The 21,118-nt window shown below is 42.9% G+C and overlaps 1 protein-coding gene across 3 annotated transcripts in view; it reads right to left on the bottom strand.

Moving 5' to 3' along the window:
* Rec114 (REC114 meiotic recombination protein) overlaps positions 1-21,118 on the bottom strand; it is a 92,788-nt gene that overhangs the window by 60,103 nt on the left and 11,567 nt on the right. For all 3 annotated transcript variants that reach the window (XM_052188178.1, XM_052188177.1, XM_052188180.1), the window contains exon 2: positions 1,795-1,884. In XM_052188178.1, coding sequence (XP_052044138.1) covers positions 1,795-1,884 — 90 coding nt within the window. The remainder of the gene's footprint in view (positions 1-1,794; positions 1,885-21,118) is intronic.

The following is a 21,118-nucleotide window of genomic DNA, read 5'->3' as shown; positions in this document are numbered from 1 at the left end:
CAAGATTTGCATCCCATAAAATAAAGTAATAACTTTACACACACACACACACACACACACACACGCGCGGACTCTAGCTATTATAAGACACAGCTGTGAGAAATTAAAGCAGATATAAGTACAGAGTTAAAATGGGCCCACAAGTTGGAAGACTCAATAGTGACAAATTCTTCCCAATTTGATTTACAGAGTCAAAGCAGCGCCAAAAATGCAAATAACAAAATAGTCAAAATAACTGAAAAAAAATTGTGGAATTATAAATATGATTGAACGTATGTATTACTGTTACCTGCATCAAATAATTGCAGGGTAGAGTTCCTCTTACATTTCTTAGCAGGGGTTATTTTGAATTTGGTAAGCTTAGTTTTGTAAAGTCAATGAAAAAAAATCACTCTTCACATGACACAAAGAAACCTTGAGTAGCATTTTTAACAACACTGTACAGTGACAGATGAATAAAAGCAAGCATGGGGGGAGGGGAGGGGACTGCTGGGTCTCACCATTCAGCGAGACCCATAACTGATGGAAAGGCTACCAGAAGCAAGGAGTCTTCAGAACAGCTACAGAAGCCTAATCTTTTGAAACTGATGCTAGCCCTTAGGGTAGCAGGTAGAGAGGAAACAAGGCTACTCACACTGTGACTCTTAAAAGCACAAAGACCAAGAAGCCAGCTTTGCAGGCCTCACAGTACAAGACGATGATGCTGAATTCCAGTCAGTGGAAAATGAAGCATTCTAATGCATATATATGAGATCTGCCCTTGTATTTTAGCAGGGCCTGGAAGGGAATGTGTACGTGTTAAGGTCTTTACACATGCCTAGACTGCTTGCTTCGGATGCTTCTCCTCACTAGGGTGGCACTCCACAATGACAGAGACTTTGCCTGTGCTGTGGCCTCTGATATCCTCAGGCTCTTCCTCCAACAACAACAAAGTAAACTGACTGCTCAATAAATGAATAAATTATGATGCCGTGTGGATATTTAGTAAATATCTATAATATGATTTTAGGGCATCTATATAGACACTAAGCTCTGGAAATGATGCACTAATCTCATATAACCTTCTCTTTCTAGGACAATTTCTTTGATAAGATTACAAGTTAACTGTCTTTTCTTTACTCATATTGTTTCTACTGAACAGACCTTGAACTTCCCAGCAGAGTGGCCAGTGACTGGATGACTCTCTACCCCTCTCCTCCCTCTCCTTCCCCCCCCCCCCTCTTTGTTCTTACTAGTCTCTAGCTGGATGATGCAGACTAGCCTCTGGCTGTCTTCCAACCTACAGTAATTCTCCTGCCTCTGCTTTGTGAACACAGGGATTGCATGCACGTGGCATGGCACCCAGCCTGCATATTTTATTCTAAATAGTCTGTGTGTTTCCTAAAATGTCAAATACTCAGAATAAGAAGGACAAGTGCTTCTTTATTGAGTCGGCTTACAGGAAGGCTGTCAGTGAACTGTAGCAGGCTCTGTTTTCTTTTAGCCATTTCTCTGTTTTTGTTCTTATTTTTGCTTTCTCTACTTGGCTAGCCTCTCTTCAATCAATCTTTTCAACTAAGAACTCACTATCAATCTGGCTAGTTGCAATCCTTTGGTCTACTTTGATCACTAGATCCGAAACTCCTTCAAGGCAGGAAATAATCAGTATGTTTCTGAATTTCCCACTGCTAAAGCATGCAGGAAAATCCTTAGTTAGCTGAACGCAATGACTTTCAGTAAGACTGAAGAAGCTTGAGAGCCCAAGAAAATGACAGAGCTACAAACGCAGACTGGGCTGTCAGCCATACAACTCACCAGCAGCGTCTGCCCTTGGGAGATGAAGAAGTGGCCTGATACAACGATCGTGAGAACAAGACACCCAGATTCTTCACTGGATTCAAAAACCTTGAAGAGAGAAGAGATGCAACAGTGTTTCCACGATACATATAAAAACACGTCTGAAAGCAGATTCCTTTCTCAGACTGAGCTTCCTCTTTGAACCCTTTTCTCATTTCTTCTGTAACTGGTTCCCTTGCACTGTCAAGCTTCCTTACATGTATAATGGTGAACAATGTACTTCTAAAATGTAAAATTAAAAGACCAACTTAATAGAGAGAAGTGGGGCCTGAGCTGCATTTTTCAGTCATGTTTTAATAAATCATGTGTTCTAAATTTCCTTTCTACATAAAGAAAATGATCCTTTCCAGTCACTGCGAGGCCTCAGGGCCCTGGTTTCTTTAGCCAAGCAACCGCCTTCATCACCCCACAAACCCGCTGCCCTCCTTTCCTGAGCTCCAGTATGCCAGCCAATGCTACTTAATACAGGGCGCCACAGCACACAGGGTACCCCAGCCCTCTGGGTAAGACCTAGCCATCCCTTGGGGTTTGCAGCCTTTCTGCCTACATTAATCTTTACAGAGCAGTCCCACTGAAGAGTTTAGTCTGAAATCAATAAAATGTCCTGAAACTCTTCACCAATGTTGGGAAATCTTATTTTCCCTCTCTTCACCTTGAGCCTAAGCAGAAGGCCTTGAATTTATCTCCATGGTACTTTATTTTGTTAGATTTACTTGGTGTACTTTTCCAGACTAGTAAGTTATGGAGAGAAAACCGGAGGCACTTCTATGAAAACGTCAGGGCAGACATGACCACATACATCTAAAAGAGAGAATTGGGTCTTAAGGGACTGAATGATTAAAAGAAGAAAACAAAACAAATAACATTGTAAGGTAAACAACTTTATATAGCAAGCTTTACTGCTTGAAGTTTAAATAATTAACATACAAATAACTCTAGCTAGGAATATTTCTATAAGGTCCCACAATCCATACCTTACAGTTTCTTATGCAGATTTCAGAATTTTAGTTATATAATAAATACAATTTTTCTTGAATTTTAATTAACTTTAAATTCCAAACTTCAAAAGCCAACATGTCAGATGTCCAGAGGGAGGCTGTAGCCCCCCTCAGTTTGTTCATTCACTACCTTCTGCCCTTTCCCTACATTGATCCCCTAGTTATTCTAGAACATGCCTCCCACTCTCTTACATGAATAATCGTGTATGCCTTATGACCACTTAGAAATACAGCACAGCTTTCCAAACTACCATCCAGACAATACATTTGGATGACAAAGCACTAACATAACAATGTAACTTCAAATGTTTTCATTTTATATATATTGGTGTATGTGTGTCTGTACAACACTGTGTGTCTGATGTCCATGGAGGCCAGAGAAAGGTATTAGATACCCTGGAACCAGAGTTATGGATAACTGCCCTGTGGGTACTGGGACTCAAATCCACACCCTTGGGGAAAGCAACCTGGGTCCCCAGGAGAAACCACTGAGGTATCTCTCCAAAGTATCTAAATTATAATTGCACAGCTTATATCCTCCCTAAAATAATCTCCATCCTGACTTTCACCAACAGGCTTGTTTGTTGATACTGGGTTTCACCATGTATCCCCAGCTGTCTCCCTCTGCTGCGTGCTAAGATTAAAGACATGCACTACCATGCTGGCTTCCAACAACATAGTAATATAAAAGCTATGTGTCTGTGTCTGTGTGTGTGTCTGTGGGTATCCATATGTCTGTCTGGGTGCCCACAGAGGCTGTGTGTGTGTGTCTGTGGGTATCCACACATCTGACTGGGTGCTCACAGAGGCTAGACAGCAGCATCTAACTCCCCGGAGCTGGAGTTACAGGCAGTTATGTGCCACCTGATGTGGAGTTGGGTCTCCTGGAAGAATAATAAGTCCTCTTAACCACTAAGCCATTTCTTGAGCCCTGATATACAGAATTTTTACATTTGGCTTCAGCAATGTTGCTGCATGTGCATACAGGGAAATGGGTGCGTAGACAGACACACAGACAGACAGACACACACACACATTTTCAGTACTGTATATTAGGGGCTTTCTCCCACCCCCAAATATAGTTTTTGTGCAAAGTACACTATTAAGTGGAAACTTAAGGGTTCTTTGGAAAGTTGGTTGGATGGAATTTTGATGGGGCAAACACATGAAGGAATGTTTAGCTGAAGCAGACACAGGAATGTTTAGCTGAAGCAGACACAGGTGAAAGGATGTTCTACTAAAGCAAGCACATGAAAGGACACGTGGTGAAGAATTCTTTGCTAACAACACGCACATATTGATCCACCATACACCGCGTAGTTGAGCTGCATTTGTCAAGACTCCATAGAGAGAAATGCACCAAAAAATGGTGACGTGATGCAGTTTCTTGCAGCTTCCACGGACTTGGGCTGATTGGCAGAGTGATGTCAGCTGAGACAGATGCACGTGCGGAGACCAGAGCCGTGGAGGACACGTGATGTTTGGAGGGTAGAAACAGGATTTGGTGCACAGTGACATAGGCTGAGCTTGGCTTGCTTGTAGTGCTAGCTGTGCGACGATTGTGGGTCTCACGCCTTCGCTGATCTTTGCTTCCCTGAGAGAGGCACAGGCTAGCACTCCTGGTGTTCCTCCTGGTCCCTCCTGCTGACTTGTACTGAGGCTGAGGCATGGCTGTCTCTGCTAGGTCGTGCCATTACTGCTGATGCGTTTTTTCCATCCTGACTCTACCCACCTGGACTGCTGTGTGTCTGTGAAGTGTTTGGAGTGGACTGAGCTGCTGCTGCTGACCTGTGAACTGAACTGCCAGTTTCCAGACAACACAAATGGAAGTTGCTCCAAAGAACCTATCTAAACAGGTCCACTCCCCCCCCCCATCTTTATATACAAGTGTCATAGACATCTCAAATCTAACAGTCTAAAACTTGAGCTCCTTACCTTCTCCTACACTGATTCACCCTGACTGCCAGTTTTCCTGCCTCATAAAACAAATTATCCTTCAGTTCTTTAGAGGAAAAAAATACACAGAATTGTCCACTTCCCCTTTTGCAATATCCAAATCCAATCCATCCTTTGTGTCAAAATATACAGAACCAGACAATTCTTCTCAGGTCTGGCTGCTTTATTTATCCTTATCATTGCCAGCAGGGCTACTCTAATAACCTCCTGACTGGCTTCCTTTCTGTTCCTGCTTCCTTCTCCAATACAGTTTATTTCCATCCAATAAAGTAGCCAGGGTGATCTGTAAACATGTAAGTCAAATCCTGACATTTCTAGCTCAGAGCCCTTCAATGACTCCCCTCATTCTGAAGTCTGGCGGCCTCTTTGCTCTGCTGTCCGCTCCCTGACCCACATGGGCTCCTTGTTGCCTCCCGCATTGCCACTGCTGGGCACGTTTAGGATAACCCTCCATGCTTTCAGGGCTGGCTAGCTGGGACTCTCCTGGATTCCCGCCTCTAGATCACAACTTCAGGGTTACCTTTCTGCTGAGAGCTCCCCACCCCTGAAGTCGACCCCATCCCTGCCCCAGCTTAGTTTTTATCCATAGCTTGCTGACTTCCCTACACTATTGTTACTTATTGTTAGTGGTCTTCCCAGAGCCCATTTTAATCTCCAAAGAGACTGAGATGGATCACTGTGTGTATCTACACATCCTACGGTTACAGACAGTGCCTGGCATTTAGCACATATATAACATGTGCTGTATGGATAAATGAAGTTGAAATTCCAATGATGGCACCATACTAAAATGGCACCATTTTCAAAGGAAATAAAAATGTTTTCAGAAGGAGTTCATCATTAGGAGAACTATACGAGGGGGGAAAAGTTAAAAAGCTGTCCTTCAGACAGAATAATGAGATCAAATTAAAACAAGATCTCCACAGAGAGGAGAGGAGAGGACTAGAAAGAGCAATCACCTGGGTGATTATATAGGAATTTCTTATTCATATATCATTAAAAGTTAATAACTGACATTACAAATAATACTCCATCCAAATGAAGAATGAACAGATAGAAAAAGGAAACTGTGAGATGGCTTAGTAGGTAAAGGCCCTTGTGGCCACCAAGATTGAAGACACCCAAGTTCAATGCTCTGAACTGACTCCGACAAGGTGTTCCCTGACTTCCACAACCTCCCCCCTGCCTCCACCCCAAGCAAGCACATAAATAGATAAAATAAAAACAAAGTTTGGATGCCTGACTGGAAGGCCTGCACAGGCAGATGCCATGGGCTGACCAACTCAGCACTTTGAGTTGGCCTACCCCAATACATACTCCATCTATGAGAAGCTGGGGTGTGTTGAGGAGCAGATGCTATCACTGAATAGGGTGGGTCCTAGGTGAGCCAGTCTGCCCCCAAGATGGAGTCACTGTGGCTGCAGCCTGTGCTGCTTGCCCTGTAGAGAGGAGAGTGTGGGGCAGCTTCTCTGCCTATGAGCTACAACTACAAAGCCTGAACTCTCTGAGCTGAGGCCCATGGCATGTGCTGAGGCCAGACACCATCTGGGTGTCCTGTGATCTGTGCTCTCGACAGAATCCACATGGAAGCCCACTGACTGCAAACTAGCAGTTAAGAGAGACTTTGAAGACTTGTGACAACCTCTAACCCCCAAAAGCATTAAGTCTAGCCAGAAAGCATCAAACTCTTAAAAATTGTGATAAATTTAGCATTTCCTTTGACTGATGTATTAATTTCTTCTACGGTATCTTCTATGGCTGGATTCTCTCTTCCATCTCTTCTATTCTATTGGGAATGCTTGCATCTGAAGATCCTGTTCTCTTTCTTAGGTTTTCCATCTCCAGGATTGCCTCAGTTTGTTTTCTTTTCAGTGCCTTGATGTGCCAGGGTGGTCTGATATGGAGTAGGGGGGAGGGAAGGAGGATAGGCTATGTGAGGGAGAGACTGAAGAGGAGCTGCAATCCAGATGATTGATTGATTGATTGATTGATTGATAAATAAATAAATAATTGGGTTAGGGATGCTGAAGTGTAGCTCTCCACAAATGATGGCTTCTAGCAGAGATGCAGGTAGGGAAAGATTCAGTTTTCTTTAAGGGGCTGGCCACTGGGAGTTTGACACCCCCCCTCAACTTTGTATTCATTCTTTATGAGTGTCACATCATTTTTTTTTGTTTGATTTTTTGAGACAGGGTTTTCCTGTGTTGTCCTGGAGCTTGATCTGGGGAACAAGCTGTTCTGGAACTCACAGAGATCCTCCTGCCTCTGACTCCTGAGTGCTGGGATTAAAGGCATGTTCAACCACTGGAAAAAAGTCTGAAATAAATAAATACATTTTAAATTTAAGCCGGGAGTAGTGGTGCATGTCTTTAATCCCAGATCTTGAGAGGCAGAGTCAGGCAGATCTCTGTGAGTCTAAAGACAGCTTAGACTACACATTTTATTTGGGGCTAACCAGGGTTATACAATAAGATCCTGTCTCTAAAAACAAGGAAGCAAACAAACAAAACACAAAAAGGAATAGATGGGCCAAAAAAAATATACTCAACAAGTAGCAAATGACAAACTTAATCCTGTCGATAACCACAATAAATGTAAATGGTTCAAACATCCCAATTAATGACAGAAGCTGTCAGATTGTCAGATTATATTAAAACACTTTTTTTTCAGCTGTGTGTGTGTGTGTGTGTGTATGTGAGAGAGAGACAGACAGAGACAGAGAGACAGAGAGATTGGGGGGATAGCACACACTTTTAATTCCAGCACTCAGGAGTGAGAGGCAGGTGAATCTCTTGAATTCATGGACAGTTGGTGTACAGAGAGTTTCAGAAGAGCCAGGGTCACACAGAGAAACCCTGTCTTGAAAAAACAAACAAGTACAAACCCAACAACAACAACAACAATAAAACACTTTTTTCATACAATATATTTTGATCGTGTTTTCCTCTCCTTCATTTCTTCCCAAATTCCTTCCATCTCTCTAACCGCCTAACTTTATGTTCTTTATGCTATCTCTCTTAAAAAAAAAAATAAACCACACACACACACAAAACTAAGATAAACAAGCGTAAGACCTTGTTTTGGTTAGGATACCACTGCTGTGATGAAACACCATGACCAAAAGCAACTTGGAAAGGATTTATTTGGCTTATAGTTCTACATCACTGTTCATCCTCAAGGAAGTTAGGCAGGAACTTAGAGGCAGGGGATGGTGTGGAGGCCACAGAGGAGGAGGCCATGGAGGAGTGCTGCTTGCTGGCTTGCTCCCATGGTTTTCTCAGCCTGCTTTCTTATGGAACCAAGGACCACCAGCTTAGGGCGGGAACCACTCACAATGGGCTGCACCCTCCCGTTAATCACTAATTAAGAAAATGCCTTATAGGCTTGCCTACAGCCTCATCTAATGGAGGTCATTTCTTAACTGAGGTTTTCTCCTCTCGGATGACTTTAGCTTCTTCTGTCACTTTGACATAAACTACTCAGTACCACTGAACCCTTGTCAACTTGACACACAAACACACTACTGTTAAGCTCATCAAACTTTGAACATTCCATTTGAGCCCAACGTTCCAAAGTCCTACCACAATCCTCCCAAAATAACATGGTTAGGTCTGTCACATGATCCTGGTACCAACTGATCTTAGTTAGGGATACTTTTGTTGTAATGAAACACCATGATCAAAAGCAACTTGGGGGAGGAAAGGGTTAGTTCAACTTACACTTCCACATCACTGTTCATTGTCAAGAAAGTCAGGACAGAAACTCAAACAGGGCAGGAGCTGATGCAGAAGTCATGGAGGAGTGCTGCTTACTGGGTGGTTCCCCACGGTTTGCTCAGCCTGGGCTGGCTCTTATAGAGCCCAGGAATTACACCACCCACAATGGGCTGGAACCTCACCATCAATCGCCAATTTAAAAAAATTCCCTACAAGCTTGCCGACAGTCCAATCTTACGGAGAAATTTTCTCAAATGAGGTTCCCTCCTCTCAGATGACTTTAGCCTGTGTCAAGTTGACCTAAAACTATTCAGTACAAACAAGGAAGACAAAAAATATTCTTTTTCAAAACAAAGCAAAATGAAACAAAAAGTCTACAAAAAATAGCATTGAGTTTGTTTTGTGTTGGCCAACAATTCCTGGGTATGAGCCCTGCCCTGAAATAAGGCTGATAGACACAGTGAGACTCCACTGTGGAGGAAAATGACTTTCCCTTTGCCAGCCAGTACCAATTGCAGAGAGCTTCATGAGAAGGGGTGGGATCCCATGCCCACTTCTTCTCTCTCAGTGCAGGGCCTTCACCTGGCTTGCCTGCTGTGGGTTTTGTGAATGCTGCCACACCTGTGCGTCCACATGTGTGCCAGTCCTGCTCTGTCTGGAAGACAGTTTCCTTAGAAGCAGCCATCACCTCTGGCTCTTACAATTTTCCCACCTCCTTTTCTACGTAGATCCCTGAGCTCTAATGAGCTCAAAACAGGGGGGGGGAGGGGGGGTTGGTGATAATATCCTATACTGACGCTATCCACAAGACAGTTGCAATGGGTACAATAATACCTGATAAGAATGTTAAATATAAATATATGTATATGGTACATTTCATATTGGTAAGTGGTCAATTAATCAGAAAAACATAATTATCCTAAATACCTATGCTTCCGATAACAGCTAAAATGCATGAAACAATAAGAATAACTATACAAGTCTATAATTATAGCATTATTTCAATCTCCTACTTTCAATAACTGGTAAAATAAGTCCATAGAAATCACAAATATGTTGTAGACTGGGAGATGTCCCTACCAGCACGGCCTGCATGACATTTACACAGTTACCCACTCAACATAAGCACAAAATACATTCCTTAGGACTATACAGAACATTTATCAAGACAAACCATATTCTGGGACATAAAATATGTTTTTAAAAATTCAGACTCCACCCAAACTGCTAGGACTAATATGCACAGGAATTCAGAAAAAAATAGTGATATTTCTGTATATGAACAACAAACTAAACATGAAATAAAGAAAACAATACATTCAAATAGCCAGAAAAAAACCCAGAATATTTGGAAATGCATTTAAACAAGGAGACCAAAAGTTCCACACTGAGAACTATGAAACATGAAGAATGGAAACCGAAGACGCACAAAAAGAGCACAAAAGCATTGCACGGTTGTGTGCTAGTAGCATTCCTGATGTTTAAATGTCCATGATACCTAATGACCTACAGATTCCATGAAGTCAACATAAAAAAAAAAACAAGAAACAAAAAACAAACCCATAAACAGCATGGTAGCACCAAAACATATATAAAGGCCAAGGGGGAAACACAAGAACACAGAGAAGCCTACATGCTTAGGGTCAGCAGGCTTGACTACACTACAAACAGTACTCAGTAGGGGCTGGAGAGATGGCTCAGAGGTTATGAACACTGACTGCTCTTCTAGAGGTCCTGAGTTCAATTCCCAGCAACCACACGGGGGCTCACAACCATTATGGGGTCTGATGCCCTCTTCTGGTATGTGTCTGAAGACAGCTACAGTGTACTCACACACACACACACACACACACATATATATATATGTATGTATAAAATGAAAAACATCACAGTACAGAAGGTATAGACTTCACTAGAAAGTTAGTGGTCACTATCCATAATGTTAGAGATGGCCTAGCTGCCAGGAAGGACATATTAAGTCTAGCCAAATATACCATTGAAAAAATAAAACTGTATTAAACAAAAGAAGGAATACAAAACAGATTGAAGTCTTAAATGTAACACCATGAAATTATTGGGAGAAAACATAAGAAATGTTCTATGGGATTGAGAAGAAGGTTAAAAGCAGATAAAAGCATTTTCTGTGCAAGCACAAGGGCCTGGGGTCAAATCCCTAGAAAAGCCAAGCATGTCTGGGCACACAACTATAACCCCAGTGCTGGGCAGAGGGATGAAAACAAGAGAATTGCTTGGGCTTGCTGACTGCCAGCCTAGGCTAGGCTGAGTCACTCTAATACCAGGTACACACACACACACACACACATACACACAAATAGAACAAAGAGTTTTTAGAGTAACAACCTAAAAGCACAGATAACAAAAGCAAAACTAGGCAAGGTGATGACTAGCCTACAGAAGAGAGGGAAATATCTGCAAACTATACATCTGATCAGGGGTCAGTTTTCCAGAACACACAAGGAATTTACACAACTTATCAGCAGACACAGAACAATCAGTACAATATAAAAGTGGACAGAAGGCCTGGATAAACATTTCTCAAAAGACACACATGGCAAACAGATACTGAAATCCTCAACATCTTTAATTGCCAGAGAAATCAAGTCACTCTTTGACGTATCACTAAACTCTAACAAGAATGGCTATCATCAAAAGAACCAAGCTGACTGAGATGAGGAGAAACTCACAGCCTTTGGAACAAATGTGAATGGGTGTATCCACTGTCAGCAAAAGTGTGCACATTCGTCAAAGAACTAAGATATGAACTCCATTCATGATCCAGCAATCCCACCCTGGGCACAGCCCCAAAAGAAATGAAATCAGTTTTGTCAAAAAGATGCTGCACTCTCTTGTTCTGCAACTCTCTTCATGGTAGCCACCTTCACCAGTGGGTGAATGGACAAAGAAAACGGGGTTATGTCCAAGATGAGACACCAGCCAACCACAAAAAGAACAAAGTTCTTGGGGATACAGAGCAGTGGTGGAACACTTACCTAGCATGTGCAAGGTCCTGGGTTCAAGCCCCGGCTAGACAGGGCAAGGACAAAGTGACCACAGTTAATATTGAACTGAGGAAACTCAATACATCTACAAGAGAGGATTTAAATCGTTCTCACAGAAAAGAACTGATACACGTTTGCTTGGATATGCTAAATACAGTGATTGATAATATCACTATATCATGTATAACCAAAGCATCACACTACATCACATCAAATGGATTTATGTCTAAATAAATCAAAGGATATTCTCTGAGCACAATTAAGTAAAAAATATCAGGAACAGGGTGCTAAAAAATTGCTCAAACATTTTAAAACTAAATAGTATTTCTAAATAGCATATGGACAGACAACAAACTAAAAGGGAAACAAGGTATTTTGAATTCCAAATCATACACCAAGCTAACATGCTGTGTGCCAAAGAACTGTGTGGTCAATGAGCAAGGCATCAGAAAAGCACAGAACAAACCCCAGCTCCTGTTTCTGACTTTAAAACTCAGAAAGCCAAGAACTAGACGGAACCCAGCAGATGACAGGCGTCTGTGTGAAACTGACAGCTGATATGGCACTCCCTGGTGGCAAGCATCTCCCAAGACACATGACAAGAAGTCCCCTCTTTGGCATTAGCCAATGTTCTTTACTGAGAAGCTGCAACTACTCTGAAAAGACAAGGAACAAAAAGCACTTGGATGTAAAGGAAGAATTAAAACCACATCTAATCATAGACAATGATGGTCTATGCAGACAATCCAATTTTACTAGAATAAGTGAATTTTGAACAGCTGCGTTTACAAGGTAACATGAAAACAAATCAGTGTTTACATACACCAGGTGCTGTGGTTTGGATGTAAGCTGTCTCCCATAGACACAATATTTGAATATCTGGTCTCCAACTGGTAGTGCTGGAAGGAGCAGGTCCCTGGGGACAGGCCTGAGGTCTAAGAGCCCACACCCATTTCTGTCTGTTCTTTGGTTCCTCACTGTGGACACAACTGACCGGCATGCTCTCCCTGCCACAAGGAGCTGTAGCTCTTGAGATATAGCCACAACAAACCCTCTATCTCTTGAATTGGTTCTTGTCATTTGGTCACAGAAAGAAGGAAAGTAATTGATAGACTAGTAAGAAACTGAAACTTGGTTTTAAGAGCACCGAAATTTATAACATCATCAAAAGTATAAACTACTTAAGAATAAATACGAAATATGTGAAAGAATGTCACATTACAAGTTGAGATAAACTTAAATCATAAATACATGGAGAGAGCTTTGCTCAGCGTCAGGAAGATTTAGTATTATTAGAATGCTGTCAGGCAGTTAATAGCTAACGGTGTCCATGTCCTAATGCCTAGAACCTGTGAACGCTATCTTACACACCAACTGGGACTTTGCTAATGTGATTAAGTACCTTGAGATAGGGAGATTATCGGGGATTATCCAAGTGGGCCCAGTGTAATCATGCGTGTCATTAGGGGAAGGAGGGCGCCAGCCAGAGAAAGAGCTGTGGCTGCTGGTGTGGAGGTGGAGGCCAGGTACAGAGCACTGGCACAGTGCGGGTCCCTTCAGTCTTCAGCACTTTAAGTTAGCTCTGTAAATATCACTTTGCATTTCTGACCTGCAGAACTATAAGCTATAGTATGCTGGGTTAGGCCACTAAACTTGTGGTAGTTTGTTACAGCCACAACAGGACACTAGGACCGGTCTTCTCAGATTGACCTAGCCATTCCAAATCACAATCCGGAGCTTACGAAATGGCTCAGCAAGTGGAAGTGCGAGCCTGAGAGCCCGAGTTGGTCCCAGAACCCACGTGAAGATGGAAAGAGGGAACTGACTCCTCCCCACAATTGTCCTCTGACCTCTATTTATGTGGTAGGGCACGCACACAACAGCACTGTCACACACACACACACACACACACACACGTATGTACACACAACATACAATAACTAATAAAAATTTAAAATATTGATTCCTAATTTTGTAGAAATCCCACTAATTCTAAAATTCACATAGATATGTAATAGCCTAAAGCACAGAGAATATCTATTAAGCATTTAAAAAATTAAATATTTATGTGTATGTATGTAGACATGAGTGTACACGTCTGCACATGACCCCATGGTGGTCAGAAGAGGGTGTCGGATCCCCTGAAGCTAGAGTTGCAGGTGGTTGTGAGCCACCATGTGAATGCTGGGAACCAGACCTGGGTCCTCTGCAAGAGCTTTAGGTACTCTTAACTGCAGAGCCATCTCTCTGGGCCCCATCCAAGCATTTAACAACAGCATGGTACCTACCACACACAGACCCAACAGAAAAAGAAAAAAAACAGGAAAGCCCCTGACCTTAAGCTTCATTCGTTCACCTGTTCATTCAACGACTATTGATGTAAACCCACTAGATACCAAGCATTATTCAAGATGGGGAACATCACTGAGCAAAGCAAAGCTCTGGCCCTCACCAAGCTGTGTGGCGCAGCCTGTGCAGCAAGGGGACCAACAGGTAAGTGAAGAGTGGAGCTGGAGACGTGCTAGGGTGGGGAGGGGAGCAGCCCATCCCAGGTGTTTCCTTCCCAGGGAAGGAAGACTTGGTCTAAAGGAACTGATAAACACCCAGACTGAGTAACCTACATGCCTTTTTACCCATGCTAGTGATAAAATGCATCTTTTGTTGGTCTAAGTCCTAAATGCTGTTAGCCTCTGCGGGGAGGGAAGTCAGAGGTGTCTTTTGCCTGCATGTTCTTTATCCTCCTCACTGCTGTCCCTTGGGCCTGTCCCTTTTTGGTAAGGAATGCCCCTGGAGAGCACCTGCTCTCACAGCTACCATACCATACCCTGTACTGTACTTGTCAGTAGTCTCCCTCACTTACCTGCCCAAGGGGCTTGCAATACTGTGACTGATACTCCAGGGGTTTGAGAACCAGCAAGGTGGGGGGTTTCACCTAAGAAGGGTGAAGTTGTTGGCCTGACCTTGAAAATGCTCTGAGTCTTTTATCTTTCTCCACAGCTGATAATCCTGCTAGCAACTATGTAGAAGACCCCACAGCATGGATGGACAATATCAGCATCTGTCATGGTTGGTGCAAGTTTAGAGTCATGAGCTGGGGCCTGCCTCCTTTGCTGCTTCTACCCCTTTCTCTTCCTCAGCGATATCAAACTCCAGCCCGTCCATCTCCTGTGCTGTAAAGGTTCTCCTGGGTCACTCTTCATGGCACTGATGACAGATGCACCTTCCTTGATATTCTTCCCATTGATGAAGGCATGTCTGCTGCCCACACTGAGCCACTTTACCATTCCCCATGGCCTGCTTGTCTCTGTACACAGGCTCAGCCAATGGGAGGCCACCGCTTCTTGCTCTACATATAGAGCCAAGCTGGATGTGGCCCTGCCAGGAGCAGCTACTGTTTCAGGAGAGGTGAAGAAGCTGTGCTGGTAGCTGGTAGGAAGCTGCTCAGTGCTAGTCCTGGTCTCAGCTGCTGATTAAACTGCTTGTGACTCTAAGTCCTTCAAACTTAACTTCTGCCAGCCTATGCTGACCAGAAGCCTTGTCCGTGACACAAATGGTTGGATAACATGGATTTTGTGACCCACACATGAGGTTTATATAGGACAAGGTGAGAGATCATGTTTTACTGAGAAAATCGTATTTCTTGTATGAAAACGTGTGGGAACTGACACATCACTTTTACTGTGCTAGGAGATTTCCTGACAGATGGACTGCTCACAGGGAGACCGATCAGCACTGCACTGTTTAAAGTGTAGCCCGTGGTGTCTGGGTTCACTGCACAAGCATCGGGAGGGGGCTGTGGAGCCCCAGCAGTCAGGGCACAGTGCAGTTCACTGTAGACTGTTGGGGTTTCATGCTCCGTGTTTACAGTTCTCACCGTGGAAGGTGTTGTGTATTCTCTGCTTTTGCTTTAACTAAGGATTTTTAACTTTATAAAAAGTTATACTCTCGGGGGCTGGAGAGATGGCTCAGTGGTTAAGAGCACCGACTGCTCTTCTGAAGGTCCTGAGTTCAAATCCCAGCAACCACATGGTGGCTCACAACCATCTGTAACAAGATCTGACACCCTCTTCTGGTGTGTGTAAAGACAGCTACAGTGTACTTACATATAATAAATAAATAAATCTTTTTAAAAAAAAGTTATACTCTCATGCACGAGTATGAATGTGTGTGCATGCGCCATATGTGTGTGCACGCCCACAGCAGCCAGACCCTCTGCAGCTGTAGTTCCAGGCTGGTTTGCAGCCTGGTGTAGCTGCTCTGAACTGAATTCAGGTCTCTTGCATAAATACTATGTGCTCTTAACTGCTGAGCCACCTCTCTAACCCCTACTTTTGTAATGTTTTATTATAGGTTTCATATATTTTATGATGGCAAATGATGAAATTGCCCATTATCTATGTTTATGTTACATATGCACAATATATCAAACTTTTACATATGTTTTCTGAGTTTGTAGTTAGTCTACAAATTTTTCCCAGTCTTTCCCAGAGAATCTTCATATAATCGCACCTAAGAACTTCAAGGGTCAAGTACCATTGCTGCAGTAATTACTGACCTGTGGTGGTCTGAACGAGAGATGTCCCAGAGTGTAGGGAAGATCTGGTCCCCACTTGCTGGTGCTGTGTGAGGAGCTTTAGGAGTTCCAGCATTGTGGGGAGAAGTAACCCACAAGAAGCAGGCTTTGAGATGTAAAAAGCCCTGCCTACTTCCAATTTGATCCTTCATTTTGTGCTTACAGCTCACGACATGTGCTCTCGGCTTCCAGCCACCACACCTGTCATTTGCTGCCACGATGTCCCCACGGTTATAAACGTAAGCCTTCAGGAGCCATAAGCCCAAACAAACCCTGTCTTATAAAAGCTGCCTTGGTCGTGGTGTTTTATCAGTCATGGAGAAGTAACTAAGACAAAAGCTTAAATAGTACGCATATAAGCATCAAGTATCAGATTTTTTATTATTTATCCGTAAACTGTTCTCTATATTCAGGTTTGTCTGGAGGTTCTCAGTGATAGCTGGTCCCTCACTCATAGACCTGGCCACACATACTTGTTTCAAAGTATAGTTAAACTGCTGTTCCACCAAGGCTACTTGCCATGAAGCTCTTTCCAGTTTCCTTTCGACCCATGCTGCTCCCTCTCCGGCCCTGGGGTACTCACTACTCACTTCCGCATGTGAGAGGTCTCACAGTGCACAAAGACAGCACAGTGATTGCCAAATTCTCATTTTAGGGGAGACTTTGGTATTTAAAATTCAAATCAGTGAAATGAAACATAAGTGTTAAGATGGAACATCTTTGTTTGGTTAAACGTAAATCTGAAATCCATGCTCAAAATATTTTAATAAATTTGAATAAAATCTCTAACACTGAAATAAACTTATCTCATTTTGTAGACCGGCTGGTCTCAAACCCATAGCAATCTTCCTGCCCCTCAGCCCTTCCAAACATTAAGATTACAGATATGAGTCACCATGGCTAGAGAAATAAATTGTCTTAAAACCACTAATTATGGGACCACCAAGATGGCTCCAGGGTTAAAGGAACCTGCCACAAAAGCTTGGGGCCCAGATCAAAAGTGGATGGATTCCACAAAATTGTCCTCTGACCACTACATACACACCATGGATGTGCATGCATATACATACACACACACACACACACACACACACACACACACACAAACATATACACACACAAACACACACACACACAAACATATACACACACAAACATACATACATATATACACATGCACACACTTAAAACATATACATACACAAACATACACACACACAAACATACACAATTTTTAAAGTTTACTAAATGTTTTAAAACTAGAGAAAAAAACTGGTTTGCATGAGTAGTTCCTTAAATTGTATCTTTTATAGACATAGTTTTATTAAAGAACAATTCTATGTACTAACAAGCAAATATTATGTAAACTATATCAGTCTGTAGCCAGGGATTGCAGTTCAAACAGTTGACAACCACAGAGCACACTGCCTACGTGGTTGTAAGCTCTTTACCACTTTATTTTGCTATGTGTCCGTTCTATGCATTTAACTAGCATGGTTATAACAACAACAACAACAACAAAAAAACCCTTCAGCTGGCTTAATAAATGAATATTCAATTAATATCATAATTATTCCTTAAAATAATTTCATTCCTTGGGGGAAAGTGTCAAAAATTATCCATTCTGGGTGTCAAATATTCTAGGTACAATACTGAACACAGCAAGTAATTGTCTAGCCCATAAGAGGAATAGAGCAGACGAGGAGAAGAAAAGACATGAATGTTGCTATGATAGACACTGAAAGGAGGTTCAAGAGGATTCCAGAAACCACCACAGCAGGAGGCTCACAATCACCTGTGACTCCAGCTCCAGGGTGTACACACACACACACACACACACACACACACACACACACACACACCAGTATGAATAGAGAGGGGAGAGCAGGAGCCTCCCTGAGAAGGCGTGGCTTGAGCAAACAGCTGAGTGCATGAGAGTTAGCCAGGTGTCAGAAGAGGGTGCCACGCTGGCCTCAATCCACAGCAACCCTATTACCCAGCTTCCCAAGTGCTATGATCCCACTAGGATAGACTCTGTATAGTAAGTTCATGTAGTTTTTTTTTTTTTAAGAGTTATTTTATTTATTAAATGTAAGTACCCTGTAGCTGTCTTCAGACACTCCAGAAGAGGGCATCAGATCTATTACGGATAGTTGTGAGCCACCATGCAGTTGCTGGGATTTGAACTCAGGACCTTCAGAAGAGCAGTCAGTACTCTTAACCGCTGAGCCATCTCTCCAGCACCTTTCATATAGTTTTAAAATGTCGAATTTAAGAACTACTAAGGGGTTCAGGGAAATAATGGTTGCTAGACTCTGTCCTGTGGTTTCCTCTTTCCAAGCACAATCCAAATACCAATTACCTTCCTGGAGCATGGTTAAGATCAGCATTCAAGTGGTTCTAATGAGTGGGCTGAGGCCTCCCTCGTGGGCCAGATAAAGGAGCAGGCAAAATGGTTTCCCCCCAAGGAGGGCAGCTGTGAGACTCTGCATGGAATCCTGGGGAAGGACAATGTTGCAGTGCCTGGGTAATCCTAGTCCTAAACAACAAGCAGCAGACATCAGTGTGCTCTCAAGTTCACTCTCCTCTCCAGGCTCCACAGAGTATTCCCCACTCCTCTGCAGGAGGAGTAAATCCACTGGGGTGGTTTGAATATGCTTGGCCCAGGGAGTGGCACTATCAGGAGCTGTGCCTAGGTGGAGTAGTCATGGCTTTGTTAGAGTAGGTGTGGCCTTGGAGGGAGTGTGTCACTGTGGGGTTGGGCATTGAGACCCTTCTGGCTGCCTGGGAGCCAGTCTTCTGTTTGCCTTCAGAACCAGATGTAGAACTCTCAGCTCTCAAGAAGTTAGACTCCAGAAAACCAATCAACCCTATTAAAAAATGGGGTACAGAGTTAAACAAAGAATTCTCACCTGAAGAACTTCGGATGGCGGAGAAGCATCTTAAAAAATGCTCAACTTCATTAGTCATTAGGGAAATGCAAATCAAAACAACCCTGAGATTTCACCTTACACCAGTCAGAATGGCTAAGATTAAAAATTCAGGAGATAGCAGGTGTTGGAGAGGGTGTGGAGAAAGAGGAACACTCCTCCACTGCTGGTGGGGTTGCAAATTGGTACAACCACTCTGGAAATCAGTCTGGCGGTTCCTCCAAAAACTGGGCACCTCACTTCCAGAAGATCCTGCTATACCACTCCTGGGCATATACCCAGAGGATTCCCCACCATGTAATAAGGATACATGCTCTACTATGTTCATAGCAGCCCTATCTATAATTGCCAGATGCTGGAAAGAACCCAGGTATCCCTCAACAGAAGAGTGGATGCAAAAAAATGTGGTATATCTACACAATGGAGTACTATTCAGCCATTAGAAACAATGAATTCATGAAATTCTTAGGCAAATGGATGGAGCTAAAGAACATCATACTAAGTGAGGTAACCCAGACTCAAAAGGTGAATCATGGTATGCACTCACTAATAAGTGGATATTAACCTAGAAACCTGGAATACCCAAAACATAATTTACACATCAAATGAGGTACAAGAAGAAAGGAAGAGTGGCCCCTTGTTCTGGAAAGACTCAGTGAAGCAGTATTCGGCAAAACCAGAACGGGGAAGTGGGAAGGGGTGGGTGGGAGGACAGGGGGAGAGAAGGGGGCTTACGGGACTTTCAGGGAGTGGGGGGGGGCTAGGAAAGGGGAAATCATTTGAAATGCAAATAAAAAATATATCGAATAAAAAAAAAAAGGAAAAAAAAAAAGAACTCTCAGCTCTGCCTGTACCATGCCTGCCTGGATGCTGCCATGCTTCCCACCACGATGACAATAGACTGAATTTCAGAACCTATAAGCCAGCCCCAATTAAATGCTGTCCTTTATAAGAGTTGTCTTGGTCATGGTGTCACTTCACAACAATGGAAGCACTAAGACACTCATTATTTCTTTACAATTAATATATGGAGGGTGGGGAGAAAAATCAGAGTAAGGACAACCTGGAGGAGCAAAACTGTTCAAGGAGACTGGCAGCCTGAAGAAAATAATTACTAGTAATTAATACTCTTCAAGTAGAGTCTTGGAGCTAAAACAGTTTTATGAAAATAAACATTCAACAGGCAACTGAATACTATGAGGCCAAATAAATGGTCAAAAGGAGAAAGCTTAGAGTGGCAGGGGGAACTACAGGAGGAAGAGATCACTCCTGACAGTGTAAGACACAGGGACAGAGAGTCAGGATCAGGAGAGCAGTGTTGGTGACGAGTGGAGAACAGAGCAAGGGAAGGTACCCACTAAACAAAGAAATGTCCCAGAGAGACGTGAGACTGGATGAAGACGGAAAGGAACCTAAGTTCCAGGTATCAACAGGTGTCAGAAAACAAGAAAGCAATAACTGGTCACATCCCACTGAAACCCTAAGCTCTAGGCACACAGAAAGGTCTTCAAAGCTCCTGGCTAAACACAGAAACAATTTGGTGCTTGAGGATTCTGGGGAACCCATTTTTTTCAAAGTGACAAATTAAGAGGAAGAGCAAGCCTGGCCTCCACCTGCGTCGTGTAATATGGCCGCATGGTTAAAGGCAATGATGCGATGGAGTGGGGTGCAGGGTAGTTCAAAACCTAAAATTAGAGCAATAAAATTACTATGTCAAAATTGTACATATCCTAATTTATGTATGTAGGCATCACGGCTCAAGAGCAACAAGAGAAAAAGGAAACGAGGCATGACATCCTCCTAGCAGAGGAAACTCTATGCTTGTCTCCGTGAACTCAGCCTGAATTTGATCAACCTCTAGATACTACTACCAGTCCCAGCAAGAGAGCGCAGACGATCAGAGGAAGCTGCACCGGATGTCCTGCTGCTCAAGATTTTATTCAGCATCTTTGTGCTTCACGATGAATTTTATTTATTTTTTTAAGTTCTGTGAAGAATAATTTCGGTATTATGATGGTGATTACACCGAATGTGCAGAACACCTTCAACAATACAGCATTTTTACTATACTGATTCTGCTATTCCATCT

This window comes from Apodemus sylvaticus, chromosome 7 (genome assembly GCF_947179515.1).
Source record: "Apodemus sylvaticus chromosome 7, mApoSyl1.1, whole genome shotgun sequence".
NCBI classification, from domain to species: Eukaryota; Metazoa; Chordata; class Mammalia; order Rodentia; family Muridae; genus Apodemus; species Apodemus sylvaticus.
Note: the sequence above shows the minus strand (reverse complement) of the source record. Positions and strands in the feature narration are given on the sequence as shown.